This window comes from Alligator mississippiensis, chromosome 4 (genome assembly GCF_030867095.1).
Source record: "Alligator mississippiensis isolate rAllMis1 chromosome 4, rAllMis1, whole genome shotgun sequence".
Classification (NCBI taxonomy): Eukaryota; Metazoa; Chordata; order Crocodylia; family Alligatoridae; genus Alligator; species Alligator mississippiensis.
The window spans coordinates 26832544-26858375 of NC_081827.1; the positions used below are offsets into that span (position 1 = coordinate 26832544).

The window sequence follows — 25832 nt, forward strand, 5'->3', positions numbered from 1 at the left end:
ACGGCCGAATGACCCCTAACCTCAGCATTGAGTCTACCTCTTTACGAACGGCTTCCAAGAGGTGGTGTGGGATGGGCCGCCACCTCTCCCTCACTATTGCTCTGGGGGGGTCTTTATAGCATGAACGGCATCCTGAACCCACCCGGGTTCCTCACGGAATACGTCTCGGAATTCCTCTGCCAAATTTTGGGCCTCTTGCCTTTGTACGGGGCCCACCTACTCTCCTATCCGGACCAAGGAGCCCCCCTTGGTGAGCCTGGCCCCTCTCCCCAAACCCTGGGGCCCAAGGTCCTCGTTATCTGCTTCAGAAAAGGCCACCCACCCTTCGGGCTCCTTCCACCCTCGCAGGAGGTTCACGTGGTAGATTTGCTTTTCCCGACAGTGGCCGGGCCTATGGACCTCATAATCTACCGGTCCAACTCGTCAGAGAATTTCGAATGGCCCCTGCCATTGGGTCAGGAGCTTACTGGTAGATGTTGGGAGCAACACTAGAACCCTTTGGCCGGGTTCAAATTCCTGTTCTCGCGTGCGGCTGTCATACCTCTCCTTTTGTCGGGCCTGGGCTTCCCTCATGTTTTCACGAGTGAGGTCCTGGGCCACCTTAATCCTTTGCTGAAACTCTCTTTGGTACGTCTGCGGCTCTTGAGAGGAGCTTCCTTCCTGCTCCCAATCTTCTCTCAAGACCTGCAACAGACCTTGGGGCCAGTGCCCTAACACCAGTTCAAACAGCGAGAACTTAGAGTCCTGAGGGGTATCCCTTAGGGTAAACAATACTAGTGGGAGGAGGAGATCCCACTTTTGGGGGTCCCCCTGAATGCAGCGCCGCAACACCCGTTTTATTGTCCCGTTAAGGCGCTCCACTAGGCCATTAGTCTGGGGGTGGTAGACTGAGGTGCGGAGTTGTTTTATTTGTAACGTTCGGCACACGACTCTCAAGACTCCAGACATGAAATTCCTCCCCTGGTCTGTTAATATTTCGTGCGGGATCCCCATCCTGGAGATCCATTTTACTAACTCCTCCGCAATGCACGGGGCGGTCACCGCTCGCAAGGGGATGGCCTCTGGGTACCGGGTGGCATAATCCACCATCACCAATATGTATTGGTGCCCTGAGCTACTATGGGGAAGAGGTCTGATGACATCTAGGGCTATCCGCGAGAATGGGGTGTCTATGATGGGGATAGGCTGGAGGGGTGCCCGTGCCGGACGCTCGGTTCTCGTCTTCTGGCACTCGGGGCAAGCTGCACACTGGCGGGCCACTTCCTTCCCCATCCCGGGCCAAAAGAACCACCGGCTTATCCTCGCAAGGGTCTTGTCCTGTCCAAGATGCCCACCTGTGGGGCTCGCGTGTGCTAATCGCCAGATGGTTTGGCGGAATCAGGTGGGTACCACTAATTGGGAGTGTAAAGCCTCCCCCCACCGCTCCCCTTGCACGCGGTAAAGGAGGTGGTTCCTTACCTCGAAGTAGGGAGGCCCTCCTTGCGGCGGTGCGGGGACGTCTTGGGGGCCCTGGGTGCGCTCCTGCAACTCCCAGATCTCTGGGTCCTCTGTCTGAGCCTCCCGAAACTGTAGACAGCTGGTGAAGTTGTTGAGGTCTAGCTCGCCCGCCTCGTCCGCCGATTCCTCATCCTCCTGCGTTTCGCCCAGCCAACCTTCGCAGTCTCGGATCTTTCTATGGGCTACCTCAGTGTCCCTTACCCTGTCCAAGACATCGTACACGGGCGCCCAGTCTCACCCTAATAACATCTCACACGCTAATCGCGGTACAACCCCAACTAGGAGTTCTCCTTGATGTTCCATCACCCTGAGGCGCACCCACTGGCGCTCGACTAGTCGGGACTCCCCATGGAGACAAGCTATCCTCACGGGGTGGGCCCCCTTCTGGCCCTGTGGCCCTACCAGATCTGACCTCACCAGTGACTGGGTGCACCCTGAATCCAGGGTCGCTTGCACAGGGCGACCCTCCACCCAGGCCTTCACGACTGGGCGACTCCAGGCTGCATTCTCCTCCCCGATCGCATAGCTACAGTCCATTGGTTCGCTCAATTCCAGACCCCTCCATTTTTTGGTTGAGGCTCTCGAGCTGTCAGTAGGGATCTAGCGCTCCACCACTTGGTTTGGGCACTCTCTAGAAAAATGGCCGTTATGCCCACACCGGAAGCACATGGTTTCCCTGGTAGCCCCCCAACTCGGCGGCCTCTGTTGCTCCGGCTCTTTGGGGCTCCCCGGGGAGTACCCTGGGCTCCGCCTCTCTCGAGGGTAGCTGGCCTCCGAGACCGTGAACGCCTCCGCCAGCTTTAGGGCTTCATCACAGGTGCGTGGGGTGTGCTGCCGGACCCAACGTTGTGTCCATTCTTCCAGGTTGTTTTGGAACTGTTCGAGCATGATTTGATCTGCCAGGGCTTCTTGGTCCTGTCCGGCTGGGCTCACCCACTTATCTAGCAGGTCCCTCAATAGTTGTAATAGCACTCTGGGTCGTCTCTCGTCAGACCCCTTTTTGGCCCGGAATAGGCGACGGTAGTGCTCTGGGTTTATTTCCAGGCTGTATAGGATGGCCTGCTTCACTAGCTCATAGTCCCGGGCATCCTCTCTCGAGAGGGCCCGATAAGCGGCCTGGGCCTTGCCGACGACCAGGGCGCCCAACTGGCTAGCCCAATAGCTCTGATCGAGCCCTGTCATAAGGGCGTGCCGCTCAAAGGCTTTGATGTAAGCTTCCGGGTCGTCGTCTTTGGTCATTTTGGGCATCTTAAAGGAAGATAGGCCATGCCGAAACCAATCTTGTTGCCTACCCATCATCTGTTGTTGGGAGTCCAAGATCTAAGCTAGAACCTGTAGGTTCTGCCCCAGGACATTGACGGGGCCTGTAGCCGCGGGTTGCATGTTGGCATAGGGATCCACGTTGGGGTCCTCCATGTTCCCGGCCAATGCACCATGTTGTGCCCACCTCCGCTCGACCAGGCGCTCCCGGGCTGTTCTAGCCCGGGTGGCCGTTCTCACTGGCCATGAGCTCACGAGAGGGCCCCAGGAGGTGCCTCGGGTGGTGACAAGAGGCCCCCTAACCTCGCCTGCCACGACTTTGAATGTAATCTCAGTGGTAGGGGTCTCCGTTAATGCTGCCTCCCGGGGTCATTGTGCCTTCGGCGGGCACTCACGGGGCTCCGACCTCCCCTACACCCCGGCCAATCGCCACCTGCTGCTGCTAGTCTTCTAGTGGCCTTCCTCAGGTGGCCCCATCGTGTCTCCGGTCCTGTGCCTCCCGGTGGCCCCCACTCCAGAGAACCAAGCTTCCAGGCTGGAATCCGCCTTGAGGGTTTCACACCCCCCGATTCCCTGCTGCCCCTAGCCTATACTGACCCGAGGCCACCGCAACACAAAATGAGAGAGCCTAAAGGAAAGCAAACAACAAAACAGAAAGTCGAGCCCTTCTATCACGCCTAGCCCGGGATCTGACCCGGGGTGCCTAAGCCCCGATCGACGGGCTGCCCTGGCTCAGAGTCCGTCGGGTGGCTTAAGGCTACCGACTCCCCTGGGAGTCTACTCTCCAGGACCGCGGCTCCAGCTCTCTGGCAGCCTCATATCCGGCGCTTACTCCTCCGCCGGTCCCACTGCCGGTTCCTCCCCCGGCCCGTCTGTCAGCTCTCTCGCCGGGTCCGCTGCCGGTTTCCTTACCGGCTACGCTGCCCACTCCTTTACCGGATCCGTAGCTGGTTTCTTCTCCAGTCTTGCTGCCGACATCGTCTCCACCTTCTCCGCCGGCTCCTTTAAGAACGCAGCTCTCACTGCTGTAGCTGCAGCTTTCTTCGCCGGCTCCTTTAACGGCGCGACTCTCGCTGGTGCAGCTGCCGTTGCCGCTGCCGCTGCCACGACTTCCCCCGTCGGGCTGGGTACAAGGGCCCCGCTCTCAGGGTTCCCTGCGGGCTTTCCCCACTTCCGCCCCGGCCCTGCTTCCGGGGCCGCCTTTTATCTCTGCTGGGCAGCGTCTCCCGGCCCCAGCTGTATATAAGCGTGGCTTACAAACCACACTGGTGGTTTCGTCGCACGCGTGTCCTTGCCTGTCCCGGCCTCTGCGTGGGGTAAATAAATGGTTACTTCCCCCCCTGGTTCGGCCCCGGGGTACACTTCTTCCCCCGGTGTCCCTGGGACAGACACCAAACTTTGGGGCAAAGCATCCACACCTGAAAACAGGAGGGCAATCCAGGCTGACCTGGACAGGCTCAGCAAATGGGCAGATGAGAACCTGATGGTGTTTAACACTGAAAAATGCAAGGTTCTCCACCTTGGGAGGAAAAACCTGCAGCATCCTTATAGGCTTGGCAGTGCTACGCTGGCTAGCACTATGGAAGAAAGAGACTTGGGGGGTCATCACTGACCACAAGATGAACATGAACCTGCAGTACGATGCTGCAGCTAGTAAAGCGAGTAAAACGCTGGCTTGCATCCACAGATGCTTCTCAAGCAAATCCCGGGTCATCATTCTCCCATTGTACTCGGTCTTGGTGAGGCCGCAGCTGGAGTACTGTGTCCAGTTTTGGGCCCCACAATTCAAAAAGGACGTGGAGAAGCTTGAGAGAGTCCAGAGAAGAGCCATGAGCATAATCAGAGGTCAGGAAAACAGACCTTATGACGACAGGCTGAGAGCTATGGGGCTCTTTAGCCTGGAAAAGTGCAGGCTCAGGGGTGATCTGATGGCCACCTATAAGTTTATCAGGGGTGACGACCAGTATCTGGGGCAATGTTTGTTCACCAGAGCGCCCCAAGGGATGACGAGGTCGAAAGGTTATAAACTGCTGCAAGGCTGTTTCAGGCTGGACATAAGGAAGAATTTCTTTACTGTCCAAGCCCCCAAGGTCCATTTCTTTACTGTTCGAGCCCTCTGCAATAGCCTGCCATCGGAGGTGGTTCAAGCACCTACATTGAACACCTTCAAGAGTAAATTGGATGCTTATCTTGCTGGGATCCTATGACCCCAGCAGACTTCCTGCCCTTTGGGCAGGGGGCTGGACTCGATGATCTTCCAAGGTCCCTTCTAGCCCCAATGTCTATGAAATCTATGAAATATAATCATATTTGACACATGAACAGGAGGAAATGACACTCCAGAACCACCATTTGTATCTGTAAAACCATACTGTATTTTAAACTGATTCTTTCCACCAAGTGTTACCATTATTGTCATTTTATCAACATGTCTGGAAATATCATAGGAACTGTGCTAAATATTTAGTTCTCTACTCCTCCAAAATGTTTCCCAAGACAATGAATAACAGCAATGACTTCAGCATCCAAAACATCTTAGGTGCAAAAACAGTAATTAAAGGAAAGAGAATCACTAGTATCTCATAAGATCCCTAATGGAAGTGGTCTCTTCCTTTAATGAGCTGGGATTTCTCCTGGCACTACAAACCAAAATGCTTTTCATAAATAACTTGAGATGGCAAAGACTAAATTATGCTTCATCACTTTTCCTCACAGATTATATGTAGAAAAAGAATATGAGTTGCCTGCCAGGCTTTGTATTTACTGACTCTGTCATGATTAATAGTGTTGTGGGAGTTTGGGAAAACTCAACCAGTTAGCAAACCTCTATTTTCTCCAAATCAAAGCTCTCAGTGCCAAGTTTCAAAGGGTCTTTTTAACTGTGCCCACAATATTTGCAAGTACATCTGTTTTTGGTGTTCAGAATCCTACACTGGTATCCAACCTTTTGAAAGTCTGACTATTAACAATCAATGGAAACATTTAAGCGAGGAATGCAAAGAAGACCCCCCCCCCCCCGCCCCTCCCTGTGTATTTTCTGTTTCATTAAATTGTTGTCTTTGTCACTCTAAAGGATCTGCCTGAAGCACTGCATAGGAAGTTACTGACAGATAGTAGGCAGGTCATCAACAGGACGCAGTCTAGATAAATCTCATCTGGAAGTGGCTGGAATGACTGTACAGTGGTATTAGTGTTCAGCTCTACCAACAGTAGGCTGAGGAGCTACCAGTTTTCTTCAAGAGTGATGGAAATAGGGTGCTCCATTCAAAATTAGCGAAACTTAGCTGTTTCTCCCACAAACCCCATGCAGATATAGGAGGAGTTATGGAGGGGTGTCTGCTCTAAGGAGAATGGAGAATCAGGCAATCTGCTGCTATCTTTTTCTTCCTGAGTGACTCAGGAAGGAGTCGCAACAGATGGGGAAGAAGGCAAGCAACAGCAGATAAGATGGGGATCTATTGTACCAATTCTCCATAGATTGTGCCAGCTTTCTCTTTGCTGCTGGATGAAATTCAGGTGGCTTTTATCAGTAAAACCCTATGCGATCCGAAGCCTGGGGGCACTATGTTCTCTGTAGGGGAGTGGGCTCCATAATCTACCTCCCTAACTTGTGTGCTTTTTCAACAAAATTGGTCAGATTTTTATTAAAGGAGTCCTTGGATAGTCCTTGGACCTCTGACAATTTTGTGCATGCTCTCCCTGGTCTGCTTTTGCACAGGCATTTACTAACTGTACCTCAAAACACTCACTTCCCCTGCAACTGCAGCCTTCACAAGTAACCATACACATCTGAAGGCAAAACAGTATCTACAGCACAAGCTGCACTTCATGAGAAGTCTGGCCCTACTGACACTAAGGGATGAAGACAACCAAGCTGATCTTGTATAAAACACATCTAACGTTTCTGGGAGCATGGAGAATTCTCAGTCAGGAAGTCCCAGCACGTTAAGTGTTTGTTGCACCATTGAAAAAAGCTCTTTAAAATAATATTGTTCTGGCAGACTTGACAGTATTCATTCACAGTGAGAATCAGTGCTCCATTGATGCCCTTTTTTATATTTTATCCTGCATGTTGATAGAAGTAAAGCAGCTAATGCATTTGGAGAGAGAAGGACTACATGATCCTTCTGTCTCCACCTCCTGTGAATTTATGAATGTCAAGTCACAGTTATCATTAACAGTGGTTGTAGACCAGGGAAAATAGTAAGGAGGGGCCACTGAGGGCTTTTCTGCTGCAGTGGAGCTTGCCGTGCCCATCTCATATATGCTGTCCCTTAAAACAAGTAATATAACCACCTCAGAGCAGTGCTGGGTGTGTGCAAATAGGCACACCTGAGACAGCAAGCTTTCTGATACATGCCAAGTGCCAGGCTTTATGCTCCCTAGCATGGTTTAGAAAAAGTATAGACATGCCTTTATTTGTCTGTTCAGCTGCATTTATGCCACAGTCATGCTTGAACTACACAGCTTGCATCCTGGTAGCAGTCTACCTGCTGCATCATGGAGCTAGTGTTTACTGTGCTTTTCAGGCAGGCTTTTGCAGACTGTGCTGAACACCACACTACTGCACGCAGACCAGTCCTTGAGCTAGCATAAGGCAAGCAGTAGGATGTGTAAAGTGCAAAGCTGTCAAAGCATCACGGACATCCCCTTTGTTGACTTTCTTTTTCTACTGTAGGAAACAGATAAGTTACACGATTCCCGAGGAACAGCGTCCAGGAACTATTGTTGTCCATATAACAGCTAAAGATCCAGATGATGAAGGCTTTATAAGCAGACTGACCTACAGCATCAGTCCTCCTAATGAGTATTTCTCCATAAACCCATGTAAGACAAAATACACAAAGCACTTCTTCAATCTAGCCATGCATTTTGGTGCAAAGAAAAGCAGCAACTCAGGCTTGGGAAGATCTTTTTGCTCCCATTTTAAGTTTTATTTGTCCTTCTGCGGCCACCTTGTGGAGGAGAAATGTTTAGGATTTTTCTAGACCCAGATCCTTTAGTCAGTTGAGTTGTACTTGACCAGGTATGAGAGAGAAAGGGAAGCCACAGTGCCTTGAACCCACTGGATCTGGCACGTCTGCATGAATTAGTACCGCAGTTATAAGCTGCTAGTCATGACACAAGGTAATGGAGAATTGGGTTCCATGACTCTTCAGCCTCTTTTAAATACTTTGATTTTCTGTAGCTTTTGGCAGAACTCCACATTAGTACACTATACAACCAAAAGTGTGCATAAATCCATTTCTTTACCTTCTTTTAGCTCTTTGGTGATAGTCCTGGACTGTTGACAAGTAATCTAGTTCTTCCAAAAGTGGCTGACAAAAGGCTACATAACTTAATAAAGAATGGCTGAACACCAGAATTTACACACCACATCCCAGCTTGGAATGGCTCTTCTCCATTATAAGTGAGATTTAGCACCAGTGGAGGATATTGAACGGATGACACCAAAACATGAAACCATCTCACTAGCCACAGAGTGGGGACAGCGTGAGCATTAGCACTGTACATTTCCCAAAACTGCTCTGCCCATGTGCTTCAAACCTGACTTGAGGAGACTCTGGTATGGGTGTATTGCTAGTGCAACTAATATCCATGCCCATTCAGTGACTGGTCTCTGCCAAGGCTGCCTGTGGTATTCTTGTGCTGAGGACACCTACTCACTGAGCAAGTGGATAGAACACACCTGTTCCTTTCACAATGTTAAACAGCTGTATTGCGGCTGTACAAAAGGCTCTTTAGCCTATTACTAGTTCTCTGATCCACTGAGTCCTGGAGGAGACTATGTGCTCTTCAAACACTAGTGCTTGTAGTTTTCCTACAGCAAGGATCTAACCTCTGATACCTTTCCTGCAGTAACTGGTGTCATCCAAGTGGCTAAACGAATAGATCGCGAAGCTTCTACATTCCAGCTACATCCAAGAATCTCATTGATAATACATGTGGAGGACAGTCCCAGGGGTGGACAAATGAACGAAACAGAGATAACAATTATTATTGAAGATATCAATGACAACCCACCAGAATGCAAGCAGTATACCTTCAGGTACTAAGCTAGTCATACCATCTTGTATGACACATATACACTGAGACCATTGTCCAATCTTGGACTCCTCACCTTAGTAAAGTGTCCAATGGCTACATTCAGGTGTTCAAACAGGGTATTTACTATAAGCTGTTACTGGTAAACTCTGACTGTGAATGGGATATGAACTTTGATTTGTTCAGGTTTGAAATCTTAACCCAAAAATATCTGTGCAACATGAAAAGCAAGGTTTTCTTGGTGATATCTTTTATTGGATCCATTGTATAGTTGGGAGAGATGTTAGATAAGCTTTCAGGTACATGCCCTTCTGCAGATCACCTTGTCTATCATATCTCCTATCTATACAAAGACTTTTCTCCTTTCTCATTTTATGCTAATATATTAAGTGGATTCATTCTATGCTGCTGATTTCCAGGGGCAATTGTCAAACTATTCTGGCTGTTCTGTTTTAAGCTTCTGCCATTCTTTACCCACCTCCCTTTCTTTATATTCAGTCCTGCGCTATGAGATTGCTTAATTTTTGCATGCTTGGTTTTGCAACCTTAATAGTGTTCTGCTAACAGGTTTTGGTTTATGAACTCCCTAAGTTTTTAAAAAATCATTTTTAAAGCAAACTCCAAACAACAAAAACTGACATGTGGCATTGTTTTGGCCTCCCTCACACGTCATCAGCAGGGTTGGAGCCTATAGTTCCATCTCACAGACCTCTGCAGCAGTTACAGGGAAGTCTAAGTGAGGCCTTTTGTCCTGTAAGTGGGGCTATGTGGTGATGGCATGTGTGCAGTGTGATCAGTACTAGGAGCTGCGAGGGGCTGGGGCATGCTCAGTGGGGATGGGCATCTTCAGAGACTGTAGCTGCTGTACTCTGAAGAGGTCTCCACAGGGCATGAGTGAACTGGGAATTTTCAAAGGTTTATAATGTGGCCTAATTTGGGTGGATTTTCACAGGGATAGCAAAACACATATTCTTAACCACTCTGAGAAATAGCACATTTTTGCTTCCAAAGTATGAGTGCACTAGAGTTTCTTAAAGGGAAGATGGTTAATTTTTTTTTTAACCATTGCAAGACAATAAATTTTCCCCTGACCTTGTTCTCAGAAATGGCTAAACTCTTTTTCAGGTACTTTTAAAAAAGACTGAGCCTGAAACAGACTCCCAACATGACAAGTTACAGCCCTAACAATTATGTTTAGCCAAACTTACAAACATTGAATATGAAGTATTATGACCCCAGATACAATAATCTTCTCACAATTTGGACTCTTTTACCCTTTGTGAGTCTAATTAACCATTTCATGACTGTAGCTTTTGGCTGTTATAAGTGCTTCCATTTGTAACAGAGTCAAAGGGAGTTGTGCCTGAACAAGGATTACAAGTGGGACTCTGTGGGCCTTGCTCTTATCTCACACCCACCTTAACCTGGATCTAACTCAGTTGACTTCTGTGAGTCTTTGAGAGCCCAAAGAGTCTGTGCCCAAGGCAGAGCACCAGTTACAAGGATATTTCCCATGGTGCTTGACACAGATATAAACCCCTGGCAGCTCAAGGAGTATTGGGTAAATTAACTGAAGCTTTTCTGATCCCATTCCATGTCAGCCAGGAGCAAGAATGGAGGGAGAGGGAAACGAGATATTGTATGTAAAGCACAAAAGTGCAAAAGTAACTGGAACTGGAGCTTTTCACCAATATACAGGGCATATTTACAGGAGACATTTACTGCAAAGTAGACTAATTAGCTCCATAGTAAACGTCTCACATCTACACATGTGGCCTTATTAGGCTGCAGGAAACTAATAAACTCCACAGGTGGACTTAGTAAATACAAGTACTATCCTGATGCGGAGTTTTTTACTCTGCAGCACCACGTGTGTATATGTTGATGTGGCTGGCTGGGGCGCAAGGGTGCTTCAGAGTGGGGCTGCCTGCCGGCTAGCCCTGCACTGGAGCACTGTCATGCCCCAGCCAGCACTAGAGTACCCTCATGCTCCAGCCAGCCCCTCCACAGCATGTTGAGCTGAGTCAGCGCAGCTCTGGGCTGGCAGGCTGGCTTCCTGGGCTCCCTGCCAGCTAGGGCTGCTCTGACCTGGCTCAACGTGCTGTGGTCCTGTAAACATAGTGCCTGGGAGCAATAAACTCCAACATGGTAGGTGCCAAAGTTTGTTGCTTTGCTTTAATACCACATGTAGATATATGCACAATGACAAGAATTGTAACAGAACATTGGGACTTCTATCTGCAACTCTGTGGTTGTCTGATATTCCATTCATTGAAGAAGCACTATTTATCTGTTCAAAACTGATGTTGTAAGGGAGAATTTCCTTGGTTAATGCATTCGATATTCTTCTGATTGATAGGTCATGATCTTATAATTTTATGAAAATATATCATCAGGTTCTCTCAGGTAAGAGTGAAATCTAATTCAAGTGTAGTTTAAGAGTTATGTAGGACTAAACAAGCATATGTTTAAATTTAAGCATGCAGATAATCCCATTGAAATTTGGTCCTATATCAGCTATAATAGAACTGCTCAAATAAGTAAGCAGGCACATGTTTGAGTGTGCTGCTGGCTTCACGGCCTTTGATAAAGAACAAACCTAGGGCATATATCAGTTAAGGGTCAAATGAAGCAACATGTCTCAGCATGTTGATATTATATCTATGGAGGAAATACATGTTTAAAAAAAGATACTTGCTAAAACTTAAAGGGGTAATTAAGATCCTGAATCAGATTCCCATGTTAAGGGTTATTATAGGCCTTTGGTTTCTGTCCAGCTCCATAGTTTCATTCTGCCTAGTACAGAGATTGGAACTGCCTGTGTAATATGGAACAGATTCCAGCTCCATTCTCACATTCAGGTGTTTGAACCTGGGATTTTGAATTGACTAGTAAATGGAAGTCAACATACAGTACAGTTTAAAACCTATTAAGAAGTTATTCAGGGGAAAATTGTAAAAAGGCATGATGGAAAATGTATTTCTTTTAAACAGCTCTAAGATACCTGAAACAGCTACCCCTGGGACACTTCTCTTTGCCCTAAGAGATTACTGCTACGATAATGATGTTGAGCCACCAAACAATAAATTTAACTTCACAGGATTGTCTGGACTTGGAAGTAATATATTTACACTGGATCCAGTTGGCTCAGGAATAGTTGTGGTCAGTTAATTATGATTTTATTTCAGTATGTCTCATTTAAGGAGGCAGCTTTTTATATCTAATTAAGGGCATTTCTTTAGATCACACCCTGGATTCATTATCTTTTCAAGAAAAACCATTAGTGTAATTAATGTCATAATGAAGCGAAGGCTGGTGAATGACTGATTTGACAGAAAGTGCACCACAAAATCCTCTGTGGGAATTTTCTCTGTATATTATAGAGATTATGAAGCAAAATTGCTTTTTATTTAAAAAATCAGAAAGTAGTTTGTTTTCCCCTTTTTTTAACCAAACCCACACATTTGTTTGAAATGTCATTCCTAAGGAGTGTAAGACACACAAGAGTGAGCTTCACAACACTAAATTAAAGTTCATTTTTTAACAATTATATGGGAGTATAGGTAAATCTCAGTGACTTAAATACTGTAGGCTGATCTCAAGACTTACTTTTGTATTTGTGACATGCCATGTAAGGTCCTGGCAATTCAGAAGAAAGACCATATTCATAACATAAGCCACAAATTCATTACCACCTCTTGACTCCACTGATAAGAATTAACGCACTACTCAAAATAGCAAATTTATATAAATGCTGTCAGGCCTATGACCAAGATGTAAGCAATTTCCAGGTTAGGTCAGGATCCAGCAAGGCAGTTGAGGACAGGGAGGGATGAACCGGCAGGGGCCAGAACAAGAAGAGAGCTAGGAATTCAGGAAATAGGAAACCAGAAACAATGATTAGGGCCTGGGATATGAGGCCCAGAGTCAGGGGTTTACCAGAAACCAACTATCTGTCTGACTGCTAGGTGTCAAACCAAGGGTTGAGACAAGATTGTGGTGAGAGCAGCAGTTCATCAAGGCCAGGAGGTCTGAGACAGGAACAAGACTGAAGGAGTCCAAGGCAGGAACGCCTGAAAACAGTGCGGCTGGGTCAAGGCCCTAGAGGAAGTGGGAGGGTTTTAAAGCCCTCCTGTCAAGGACTCATAGCTCCCATTGTGTCCCCCAGGTCACCTGGTGCCCCACTGGAAACTTCACGGGAGGCCCCAGGCTGGGCTGAGGCTGATATTTATCTAGGTGCTGGGTGGCACTGCTGCCCAGGCTTCCCTCTGCCAGTATGGAAGACCCAGAGTTGAATCCCATGGGTCCTGACAAATGCACACTATAATTCACACCTGTGCTTTTTGTGTGAAAGAAGAATGGGTTCCTTGTGCCATTATCAATTTCAACATTTGCAGCTACAAGATCCACATCCACTTGCTTCATATGTGTAATAGTGGTTATTTCATTGATAAAAAACTATGAAGATTACACTCACTGGCAAGCACAAGGCACAGAAAAATGATAGTTTACATGGTGTGATTGGCATTATACTGTTATAAAAAAGTAGCTGATGAATCACACAGACCCTAAACTAGGCTAGCTTTTCCTATATTGGTGTAGTAGGGTTGGAGTGTTGTAGTATCTGTGATGGTCCAGGAAATGTCCAGAAGGCAGGGATTTTTTGCGATACCTTTTTACTGGACCAACAGTATAGTTGGGCCAACACTGGACAAAATTTTGCTCATCAAATGCCCTTCTTCAGGCCTCTAAGAAGAGACCTGAAGAAGAGATCTCTAAGACCATGCCGTTCATCTAATAAAAGATACCCCCCTCCCCCACAACCCCCCCCCAAACAAAACAAAAAACACATCTTTGCCCCTCACATAATTCCTGGACCACCATGGCTACAATATCACTCTAACACTACCAGAATGTATAATAGGGTAGTCAATTTGCTACAGCAAAATAACAAAAAAGATGGTTTTTGCTGTTGGGATTGTTAAACGTGGGGATTTGTTATAAACAAGCTGTGTTATAATGAGGCTATAAGTACATACACTACTCTGAAGGACAGTGGTACATAACAAATTAGTAAGCTCTTAAAAAAATTCATTTCCAAAGCGTGTACTATGGCTTTACAGAATGAAGTGTAAACATAGTTCTGTTTCTTTTTAATCTAGTCAGCTAGAGATCTGAATTTTGAAAACCCAGCTAATCAAGCAATGAAGGATGAATATTCTTTGACAGTTGTGGTGCAAGATATTGCATGGCCTAATTATGCAAGCAAGTATCCATTTTATTCTTTTGTTTAAACTTTTCCTGTGCTGTAATTACATGGGAAAAGATGTATGTGAATTTTGACTAAGTTCCAGAAAAAAATTCACAGCCACACTTAACCAGCACTTAATCTTCCATTATGTTTCCAGATAATATCTACATTTACATTAAAATACTTCCAGTGAACGAGTTTTTTCCAGTTTTTGACAATTCATCATATGTATTTAATGTTCCAGAAATTACTCCAGGTACAGTAAGTAAAGGCTATGCTACAAAAAGAATGTTTCATGGTACATTTTTGTCCATTTTTATTTTTGTAATTTATTTGCATTGGGGTAGCACCTCAAAGACTGAGGCTGCACTGCACAGGCACCTAGTAACAAGTTAGCCTTCAAACAAACAAAACATACAAAGGGTGGGAGAAAGAAAGTATTGTTATTCCTAGTCTGCATATGGGGGATTGAGATATGGTGAGATTACACAATTCCCCCAAGCAATTTAAGACATTTGTGAAAGTGCCAAAAATTCTGCTCAGATCTCCTGGGTGACAGCCTCATTCCTACTCTGCAGAATTTACACCAGGTAAGGAGGGCTAGAGCAGCATAAATGGGTCCCCAAAGCCTTGGTTCAGCTGACAGCAAATGTCTTGGCACAAGCATTGTAAATGATGGCCATAAAGCTGCCTTCTAAGACCCCTCACTGGCACAGTGAATGTGATCAGCAGTGGGAAAGGAGTGTATGGCAGAGATCCCAGGTAGTGCTGCTGCTCGGAGAACGGCTCGTGCAGGCTGCTGCATCTCTGCTTTGGCAGACTTTGCAACCCTTTGAGGATTCATTACCAAGAGGATACAAAAGTGGTTTATATTTGTCTTAGCTTCTCTGCCTATGGTCTGTGAGCACTGAATCTTCCCCTTGAGTTCCAAACTACTGTTCTGGGGCACAAAACCTCCCATTCCCTCAGCTTATACCAAGAACCCAAGTTAGTCTAGTACAATGTTGGGGGAAAGATGTTTGATGGAATAGATCTGCTTTAACTCTAGCAAAAAATGTACCTTTTTGCAAGAACTTCAGATGTGAAGTTTCCCTCCCCCCAAAATATTTCCAGAATATAGAATATTTCTGGCTGTCTTTCTTCCTCTTCCCTGTTTGTTAAATCTAAACACACTCCTTCATCTAACACTGCCTACACCATCTGAACTAGGAACTCATTTAGGAGAACCTGATCTTCCTTATATTTTACTTTGTATTCAATGTGTTAAAAGCACTAAAATAACATAAATTCTTTTCTTTTCAGCTACGTCTAAAATTGGAAAAGTGAGTGCCACAGACAAAGATTTGCCATTCGCTGGAATCACGTATTCTATTGTAGGTGGAGGTGGCACTTTTGGTTACACAAATATATTCTGGATTGACCCAGAGAAAGGAGATATGAAAATTATAGCTACATTGGACTATGAAACAACTCAGAGGTACATTCTCACAGTGCAAGCCTCTGACAGTGAGAAGACTGCTACAGTTTCTGTGAGTAAATCTGCCCCACTTCTGTGCACCTGACTGTCTTTATCTACTATTTTCTTCCTTGTCGCTGGCAAGAATAGTGAGTTATTAAGTGAAACACATTGGTCAGCAGGAGACAAAATTCACCCCTGTAGATTACATCCCATTTAAGTGATACCGAGGCCTTGAAGCTTGTCCCGTCACAGAGCTTGGTTTCAGGAAAGATGAAGGGTTCCTTCACTTTCCGACACAGATGCCATGATTTATTAAAAATGATTTAAGGCCTTATTCTTTGCTTTGTTGGACTTTTAAAATACTATTTTATCAGCCTGTTAGTCTTCCCTGCTTGACATTTTGTGGTGCAGTAAGCATAGGTGCGACTTTTATTTTTGCCAGGGTTGGGGTGGGGGCCTAAGATGATGTCATCATCCCCCTCCCCCCGGGGGCACAGCTGGAGCAGAGCTGAGTGGAGCCCATGGGGCATGGGGGCAGATGAGGGCTGCTCTCTGAGAGCTTGGGGCTCCGCATCCTGCTGCCCCTTCCCCCCACCCCGAGGAGGCCCGTGCTGGCTACACTACCCTGGCAAGGTGCCTCCTGCCCATCTGGCAGCAACGGGGGCACAAGTCCACGCTGCCACCCCTGCTGCTGCTGAGCAGGCAGGGGGTGTATCGCCTTGGGGGCGTGGCTGGCATTGGTCTCCTGGGAGAGGGCAGCAGGTGGGAGCCCTGAGCCTGCAGAGAGCAGCCCACATCTGCCCCATGCACAAATCTGGGGGGCACATGCCCCCCCATTCCCTTTTCCCTGGGAGTGCATGCTGTGGCAGGAAGCTGCCCCCCCTCCACCTGCTAGATAAACCACCCAGGCTCTGTCCTGCTCCCTGCTCCAGCCCCCATGCACCATCCTGGCTGGGCAGCGCCCTTAGGCCCAGCCCCTGCCCCACTCCCTCCCTCACTGTGGGGGCCTCTATTTGCTCCCCGCACAGACTTGCCTGCAGGCAGCTGGGGGAGCTGCTCTTCTCTGCTGCCTGGGGCTGTATTCCTGTGCATGTACACACGTGTCCCCTGTGTCCCACTCCCTACATCCCCCTGTGGGCTGGAACTATGTCAGCCTGCATGGGGAAACCCACCATTTCCCACATTTTTCCACCATGAATGGAAAACCCGGATGCCTGCACGATACTAGGAATCAAGGACAAATGCTGTCCTGGAATCATGCAGCCCAGGACCAGGACTTGATGTGTTCATTTTGGGACTGTCCTGCTCAATTAAGGACACGTTTTCACTCTACCATCTTCCCAAGAGGGGCCAGGGCCCTTGGGCCTCTGTGTACTCAGTGCCCATGGTAGTAAGTTATCTTTCTGTGCTCCCCGCAGCTTGAGATTCTCCTTTTGTATCCACAAAGCACTAAACTTACTGTGTGCAAACAGTGCCCTGTATTGGTTGGAGTATCTCTGCTCTGCTACTGCCTCACATTAGATTTCACCAGTGTATTTTGGGACGAAGTCAGTCAGTCAGCATGTGCATAATTGCTGAGCCATGAAATAGCATCCTCAGTGGCCACATGCAGTTCCTGTAGTCCACCGCTGAACTTAGTCAATGGACAGTCATCGATGATATGCAACATGGCGTGTGCTTTGCCATTGCTAGTCTGGGTTGTCACAAAGACCCCAACTGTGGAGGTTGGCCACGCACAGACCTTGCACAGAAGCAGGTGCTCTCCATTCCAGTCAAGCATGTTGTGTGAAGGAAGCTGAGGGGAGGGTTTGCCTCTCTGCCTCATCTCCACATTGGGGAGGACTGACCTACAGAGCAGGGATTCCTCTTTGCACAGATCAGGGCTTGAATTACTATTAAATGTGTTGGAATGGAGGACTAAAGGACAGTAGTGTCGGGGCTCAGCTGGGTGCCTGGGGCACAGGGGAAGCAGCGACTTCTCGCCCACCAAGTCGGTACCTGAGGCAATCATCTTATTTGTCCTATCCTAGTTACATCACTGCTAGAAGGGGTCTCCTGGGTCACTGAGTCCCATCCTGTGTGTTCAGTACCACCCATGTGTACAAAGGGGTTCACAGAAATGGCCCCTTTCACACATCCCAGCCTTTAAAGGGAAAAAACCCTATAATGTGCCATAGATAAAGAGCAGGAGAAACAAATGCCACCACCAACAGCAGATCTAGGATTTTGGAAAGGGGAACGGTCTGGCCTCCTAGGCTAGCAGGATTGACAGGCTGTCCACCTGGCTTGGGAAGAGGGGCCAGGTAGCCCAGCTCTGGCAGGGCTGGGCCCTCAGCTGCTGTAGGTGGCAGGAAGCAAAGAGTACCATATTTTCGTGCATATAGCCCACCCATGGGTATAAGCCGCACCCATGTATAACCCGTGGAAAATTGTATTTTTGTAAATTAGTCCGTGTATACGGCACAGCCGAGTATTCCCCGCAGTGGCGTATACATGGAGAGGTGGCACAGTCTGGCCTGCCCTGGTCCCGGCCCCTGCGGCAGCAGCGGCGCAGCCCGACCTCCCTAGGCCCAGTGGGGAGGCGGTGTAGCCCGCCCCAGCCCCCGCGGCAGCAGTGACACAGCCTGACCTTCCCAGGCCCAGCGGGGAGGCGGCACAGCCTGCCCTGGCCCCTGTGGCAGCAGCAGCAGCGGTGCAGCCCAGCCCACCCCGGCCCCCGTGGCTGTGGCAGCTCAGACCGGGACTGGGCCCAGTGGGGAAAAAAAGGTGCGTTGATAGCCCACACCCTCGTATAGCCCACACCCATCCATTTTTTTTTGTAAAATCACTTATACCCCATGGGATTTATGCACAAAAATATGGTAATTGAAGGGGGATATAACCACCCTCCCCGCAGCCTGGATGTGTCCCTAGCACTAATATCTCATCACTGTAATTATAGGGAGTTCTTCTCCTAGGAAGAGAACCAGACTCTGCTCTTCAGAGGAAGGCAACTCCCTCACCCCTTTCCCACAGACCTTGCCAATCTGACAGAGAGAAAAATTATTTCCCAACAGGAAATCTAGGGATTGTTTGGCTTCAAGTAAGTGAGCAAGACTCACCAGCCAGATATTCAAGAGGTTTCTAAGAACTGTTACAAGCCCAGCTGCCCACCTCTAGTCATGGTCACTGTATTGTGCTTCAGAGGGAGTGAAAAAATCTCACAGGAGCCAAATAATGTGTTCAGGGAGGGAGAGTGGGAGAATTTCCTGATGCTCTACAGAAAGATGGCAGTATGGGATTACAGGACAGTACCCACATATGAAAGCCATCCACACAGAAATTTGAGTTTCTCTTCATCACTTGAAGGGAACACCTTATGCTCAAAACCCCATGTCACAGGCTCTAATTACTACTTTATCCTATGACATTATTCCTTTCAGCAATTTATTAAGCTTCATCTTGAATAATTCAGGCTCTTTGCCTCCATTACTTTTTTGGAAGACCATTCCAAAACTTCACTCTTCTAATGGTTAGAGATCTTTTAATTTGCAGGATAAATTTGTTTGTGACCAGTTTGTAACCAATTAATCTTGAACTTACTTTGCCCTTAAGTTAAATCCTAGGGGTGTGTGAAGCAGGCACTATTCAATTCAGATTTGTATTCGTTAATTCAGATCACTCCCTGATTCGAGTCAGCTGAATCTGAAGATTCGATGCTGATTCAGAGAATCAGCGATTCAGACACAGACACAACTTTAAATATTTTTTCTATGTACCTCCAGGTACCAGGTATGGTTTGTGATTGCTGTGATGCTGAGGCGCATGGAGTGTCCCACAAGAGTGCAGGGGGGCGCGTCACGTGCTCAGTGGCAAACCCAGAAGTGGACCGGAAGTACTTCTGGTCCACTTCTGGGTCCACTGGGGGGTATGCCTGGGGGCCACCCCACACCCTCCTGACTCGGCGATTGGCTGTGGGAGGACCCTTGGTCACCACCCGCAGACCCAGGAGGCACCAGTCGTTGAGCCGGGGGAGCACAGAGGGGCCCCCCAGCGTGCTTCCTTGCAGACCCAGAAGTGGACTGGAAGTACTTCTGGTCCACTTCCGGGTCTGCTGCCGAGCATGCTGGGGGATCCCCCTGCACTTCTGTGGGATGCTCCATGCACCCCAGCATCGCAGCACTCAAGTCCTTGCTACCTAGAGGTGTGTAGAAAAAACATTTAAAGCTGTCTCAATGTCCAAATCTCTTCAGAATCTCTCCGATTTGATTAGGAGAGATTAAAGGGTCCTCTGATTGGACTTGGATTCAGAGATTTGTCTGCATCTCCACTGAATCGAACTGGGGACGGAAGCTTCGCACAGCTCTATTAAATATCTCTTCTTCCTGCCTAATATTCACCCTATGACTGTATTTATAAAACGTTATCATAATCCTCTCTCAACCTTCATTTTGGTAAGCTAAACAAGAAAAACTTCTCTGATCGATCCTCCTAAGATAGGTTCTCTGTTCTCCTAATCATCATAATAGCTGGTCTGTGCACCTGTTCCCATTTAATTTTTTTCTAACATAGGAGACCAGGACTATATAGAATATTTTAAATGAGATCTTACCAATGCCTTGTACAGTGACACTAAGGCTTCCTTGTTGTTTCTAAAGATCCGTCACTTAATATACCATGGAATTACATAAGCCTTTTTTGGACACTTCTTATAGTTATCTTCTGAATGACCAGCACATCCAGGTACCCTGCTTCTTCCATCACCTCCCATCTATGAGCCCCCATTGTGGGGAATGAATACTTCACATTAGTCCTTGTGAAGTGCTTTGAAGCCCTTGTGTGACAGGTTATATGTATTAAGAGCAAAGTAGTACTATTATATTCCATTCTGACTATGCCATAATTTAAACATTTAAAAAACTCGGACACACCAGATACAAGAAACTGTAGTTTTAGCACATAATTCACCTTAAGAAACCTTTCCTTTGTTTCCAATATTTTCAAAGGACCATGAGTAAAAAAAAATTAGATGAAGGCCAACAATTTCAAGGTAGAAACTAGATGGGCAAAGGATCCATTAGTCTTTTTCAACTACTGTCAGCTCAAGTGTGTGTAAAAGAACAAATCCCAACAATTAGTAGGATTGGTAGTATTCTGTTACACCACCATGGAAGAATTCCAGTTCAGCAGCTGTTCTTTTCTTTCAGGTAACTGTCAATGTTCTTGAAGTGAATGATGAAAAACCAGTTTGTACACCCAATTCCTATTCACTTGCAGTTCCAGTAGACCTAGCTGTTGGAACCAATATTGAAGGTTTCAGTATATTGTGTCATGATCCTGATTCTAGTCCCAGATCTTTCCGTTATTTTATCAGCTCAGGTACTGTACTTGTTTGATACTTGAATTTCATTATCAAGTGCATTGGGAAAATTCTTAGGCATTGACATTCCCTTTTGATTTTATGGGGGAAAAAAAAGCAATATTTAACATTCTAACCTTTACAGTGGTTGTAGTTCAATTCTGTAGTGCCGAACACTTCAGAAATCATTAAAACATAGCTGGATATCCTGCTTCCATTTAAATTAATGGTAAAATTCACACTGGTTTCAGTTAAGCCAACCAGATTGCTACACCTGTCATTCATAGAGGCCAGGCCAAATTCTGCTTTCAGTGTTAGGCTAGAACAGTGGTGCTAAATATTTTAAAACTCAAGGCAGCCCTTGGAAAATGCCATCTATTAGCACTCACTTGTTTGTTGACTACAGAAAAATAATAGAGCTAGCTGCATTCAGCACCCCATGCTGTGCAGGTCTCGGGACTCTGCGGGGAAGTGGGGGCCAGGGCTCTCCTCCATTTCTGGTGGAGTCCCGGGACCCGTAGTCAGGGAGCGGCAAAGGTAACCAGCTCCATCATATGGGACTTACTCTGGTGGCACAGAGCTGCACATGCACTGCAGAGAGCCCTGCGCGATTGAGGTGGGCTGGCCAGACCGCACTCCTTACTATGTGCAGCACTGGCCAGAGCTGCTTGCCACCAGGCAGCAGCACCTGCACTGGGCACTAGTGCCAGCCTGCTGCTGCTGCTGGTGAGGGCTGTGCACCATGAGAGGCATATGTGGGGGGAGGTCTCCACAACCCCCCCACTCTCCCTCACACCCTACCCACCTGAGCTCTGGTGGGCCAGATTTGCCTGGCGGGCAAATTTGCCTGGTGGCGGCAGATTGGTGGCAGATTTGTCTGGTGGGCCAGATGTGGCCTGTGGGCTGTATTTTGCCCACCTCTGCTTTAAATTACACATAGGGGCTCAGAGCAATCCAGACTCTGAAAGGTATAAAGGTGGCTTAAAGGCCTCTCCCCTGAGCTAGGAGCCCTGTGCTGTTTTTGTTAGAAGTGGTCCTCAGGAGCTCACCTAGAGTTGCAAACGCCAACTCATTTTGTTGCTGTGAGAGTCTCTTGCAATGGCCCCTAGCATTCCAGCTGAAAATCATCTGCCTCAGATGTGTGCTCAGTAGGGGCATTTGTTCCTCATTTATAGTTCTGTAGCTACAGCATATTTTATCCATGATAGTCCACACAATCAGCTTCTAGTAATTGGAGCCATGCCATAAAATGCTCCAGTGCTAAACTTACTAGAGCGTTCCATCCCTAACGGCAGTTTTTGAATGCAGTACTATAAAGCAAAATCATTGTGTAATTAATTAGTAACAAACTGCCAATGAAAATGACAAACACCCAGAAACAAGTGAATCAGTGGTTCTCTTTACCATATTTTGAATATGTGTCTTTACACAAGTATTTTTTCTTTTACTTCTAGGCAACATTAATAACCATTTCACTTTTTCACCAAGTGCTGGCTCCAACAGCTCTCGGTTGATTCTTGCATCCAGGTTTGACTATGAAAATGGTTTGGATACAACCTGGGCCTACAGCTTGCGCATCTACATAACAGATGACAATTTGCTGTCCGGTAGTGACAGGGCAACAGTCCATGTTGAAACTGGAACAGTGACATTAAGCATCAAAGTTATCCCAAACCCAACTACTCTCCTTCCTACTACAGTAAGTGCACTGAGCTCCTCAATCTTCTACTGAAAGACTATTTGGAATTAAAAAATAAATAAATAAAATTAAATCACCTGAGGATATATGCACATAAAAGGGCACAAGAATTACTGGGGGTCTGGTCTTGGGCAAAGATAAATACTAACTTCAGTTGGAAACTGTGGGTAGTCAATGTCTTATAGCCTTGGGTTCCAGGTGCAGTTGCATAATATTTATATTTTATTTTCAATTTTTTCAGCACAAAGGCATTCACTCTTAAGGTCTGGGCACCTTGCCATTAAGGTCACCCCAATGCAAAAAATCACCCAGAGCAGCCTGACCCTTTGACAAAAATCAATCCATAAATCCAACAAAAAACCAATACCCTATCTGCATTCAACTCCGCAGTCCATTTCCTCCCCACACCCACTCAAGCTTGAGCTACACAGCCTGTGATGTGGAGATCATCACAGTCTCATATGCAGAACATATGATGGAAAAGTTAAAGGCTTGGCAGCTGCATTAATGAGAGAGTAGGAATTCAACTTTGCATGAGACATTAATACCAATTTGTGCCTTTGGCAGAGACTGTTTTTTAATTCCCAGATACCTATTTCTTTGTCTGATTTGCACATCCTAGTGACAGGGCACCAACTCATGTGTTTGGAGATTAAAAACCTACTATCCACCAACCAGGAAAGACAGTTCTCTGTCACTTGGGTCACCCAAATGTTGTACCCAATGACTGGGTGTGCAGGAACTGAAGCTGTTCTAAACACCTCCAACAACCCTTAACCTGCCCTTCACTCAATGCTGGATTACTTTTTAAACAGACAAAGGTGTAAGTACCAGGAATGTTAAGCACTGGATGGAACTTTGCTCATTGCGGTGTATTTGCATGGTCCACAGCTCAGCCACACTAGGAAATGTGATTTGTAGTCATGGTTTCTTCTGTACCCTAACCTTACTCCAAGAGAGAGAGGACACTTATGCCACTGTTTGACTGGATGCTTCCCTCCTGCTATGCCACACCACCTTTCTTGGAGAGAGATGGGCGCCCCATGGTCTTCCCACTTTTTGCCCACCTTCTTAGTGGTATCAACACTTTATCTTCCTCATATATCAGAATAGAGAGGTGGGGATATTGCAGATGGGGACAAAGGACGAAAAATTTAGCCTTTAGTAAACCCATAAGTAAGGTAAACAGAAAGGCCCAAACCAGAACCCTGGAATGCCACACACACCACATCTGAAATTCTGAGAGCTTTGTTACATGGGCCAGAAATGCCTGGGTCCAAACTTCCCAACTGACTTCCATCTCCGTAAGCACACAAAGCACCCAGAAGTGAAAGGGTTATACAACCCCAGATGCACGCACACATGATCTGAGACAAAACCACTGAAATGAGAAGTTAAGCTGCCTAACAGTATTTACTCTGTGCTCCTTCTCCACACACTGCCACGCTGACCATACAGGCCAGACTACACTCTTGCCTCCTCAGGGATACCAGCCTACAAGCACCAGACCACCCCTTCAAGTCCCCTTTCACACACCACTTGCTCACTACCCTCTTCCAACACTCTTAGTCATAAATGCCTGGCATAGGAACTGGGTGAAGTACATGCTGGAAGGCTGGTGTCCAGGCACCCTTCAGAAAATGCCAGCTCTTAGTTTTCACTCATTTTTTGACTAAGGACAAAGAGTGATTCTTCTATTACAAAGAACACAGGAAGAGCACAATAGATCAGAATGTTTCTGACACTATGGATTCTTATTTGGGGTTTATCTTGACTCATACTTGCACACCTAACAGCACTAACATTGTGTGATACCCTGTGGTATCCTTGAAAGGATTTCATGGTATACCAGAGTGCTGCAGAACCTGGGTTAAGAATCACTGTTTTAAGACATCAAGCAGAGCTGGATCGCTATTAATCCTGGCAAATTATTGTATAGAGACCAATTAAAAATTATCATGCAAAATTAAATAAAATCTAAAATCTAAAGACCATAAAAACTAACACTGTGAAATTTCACTACCTGTAGAGAAAAGAACACAGATTTTTCCCCCACATTTAGCCGATTAAAAAATGCAAGCCTAACTAAAGAGCCGTTAACTCTTTAATAGTTGGCCAAATCAAAACTCACTCTGAATGCACATTAATTTTTGGGGAACTCAGAAACAGCTGTTAAATGATATGATTCAAGCTCATTTCTAAAGTAAAAATTTGAGAATTTCAGGTTTTACTTATTTTTATGCAATTACTTATTTTTATGACTGAATTCGTCTACATCCAACACCTTTAATAAAGGCAATTTCTTTTTTTATACTGACATTGAACTGCATGCACGGGTAGTACTTTAAAACTTCCATATTTTGCTCTAGATTAGTAGTAGTGGTGGTATCCAATATTTTTCCCTCTATTAAGATGCTGAGGTAGTATCTTCCAGTTGTGTAAGGCAATCTAAATATTTTAAACAAAAGTATTGATATAATATCACTTTGTCACAATCAGAAATGTGTTTTTATGCTACATGTCAGTGAAATGCCAAGTATGCAATATTTAAGAACCTTTTATATGTGTATCTATTTCTTATTTTAAAAGCCTGGTTTTACGCTTCTGATCAGAAGAGAAAACACTTTTTCTGCATCAGCCTGGTATGTGCCCTTTGTCATTTGCCTTGGAAGCATGCTTCTCCTTGGCGTTCTTGGGTACCTAACCTTTCTTCTGGCGAAGTGTATCCGTACCCACTGCCCACCAAAACCCAAGGCAGATAAACACATGCTGTAAGTAATCCAATGATACTCTGCTAATACAATCATAAGACTCCTTGAGAAATAGAGTCAATTTTTTAAACTATTAAGAAATACCTGTTACTGATAAAGACAACATGGAGCTCAGAAAAGGCAATGGAATTTCTGCCTTTGACTATCTTACAGCAATATGGCATTTGCAGGAATAACTGCTGATGCCACCTGTAATAGCATTTTGATTCTTTAAAGAGATAAAAGTCAAAAGAAAATGAAATAGAAATTTTTCCTGGAGTCACATACAGTTTCATGCAGCAGCCATCAGTCTTTATAAGCCATGGGCAAAAACAAACCTAATTTCTGTTCAACATAAATCTGGGGTGTCAAATATACAGCCTGTGGGCTGGATCTGGCCCCTGGAGCCACTCTGGCTTGTTGGGCTACTGGAAGTTGGAGCATGGTGTGCTGAAGAATTTGAGGGCCCCAGGCCATGATGGACATGGCCATCAGTAGCAGGAGGGCAAGAAAGGGGTGAAACAGTCCTTACC

At 46.3% G+C, this 25832-nt stretch overlaps 1 protein-coding gene across 1 annotated transcript in view; it reads left to right on the forward strand.

The window, feature by feature from the left end:
- CDHR3 (cadherin related family member 3) overlaps positions 1-25324 on the forward strand; it is a 55635-nt gene extending 30311 nt beyond the window's left edge. Inside the window, exons 7-16 of the mRNA XM_059725559.1 lie at positions 3705-3884; positions 7393-7584; positions 8617-8806; positions 11796-11968; positions 13969-14067; positions 14211-14309; positions 15356-15582; positions 20699-20870; positions 22305-22555; positions 25139-25324. Of these exons, the coding sequence (XP_059581542.1) occupies positions 3705-3884; positions 7393-7584; positions 8617-8806; positions 11796-11968; positions 13969-14067; positions 14211-14309; positions 15356-15582; positions 20699-20870; positions 22305-22555; positions 25139-25324 (1769 nt within the window). The remainder of the gene's footprint in view (positions 1-3704; positions 3885-7392; positions 7585-8616; positions 8807-11795; positions 11969-13968; positions 14068-14210; positions 14310-15355; positions 15583-20698; positions 20871-22304; positions 22556-25138) is intronic.
- Positions 25325-25832: the final 508 nt, after the last annotated feature.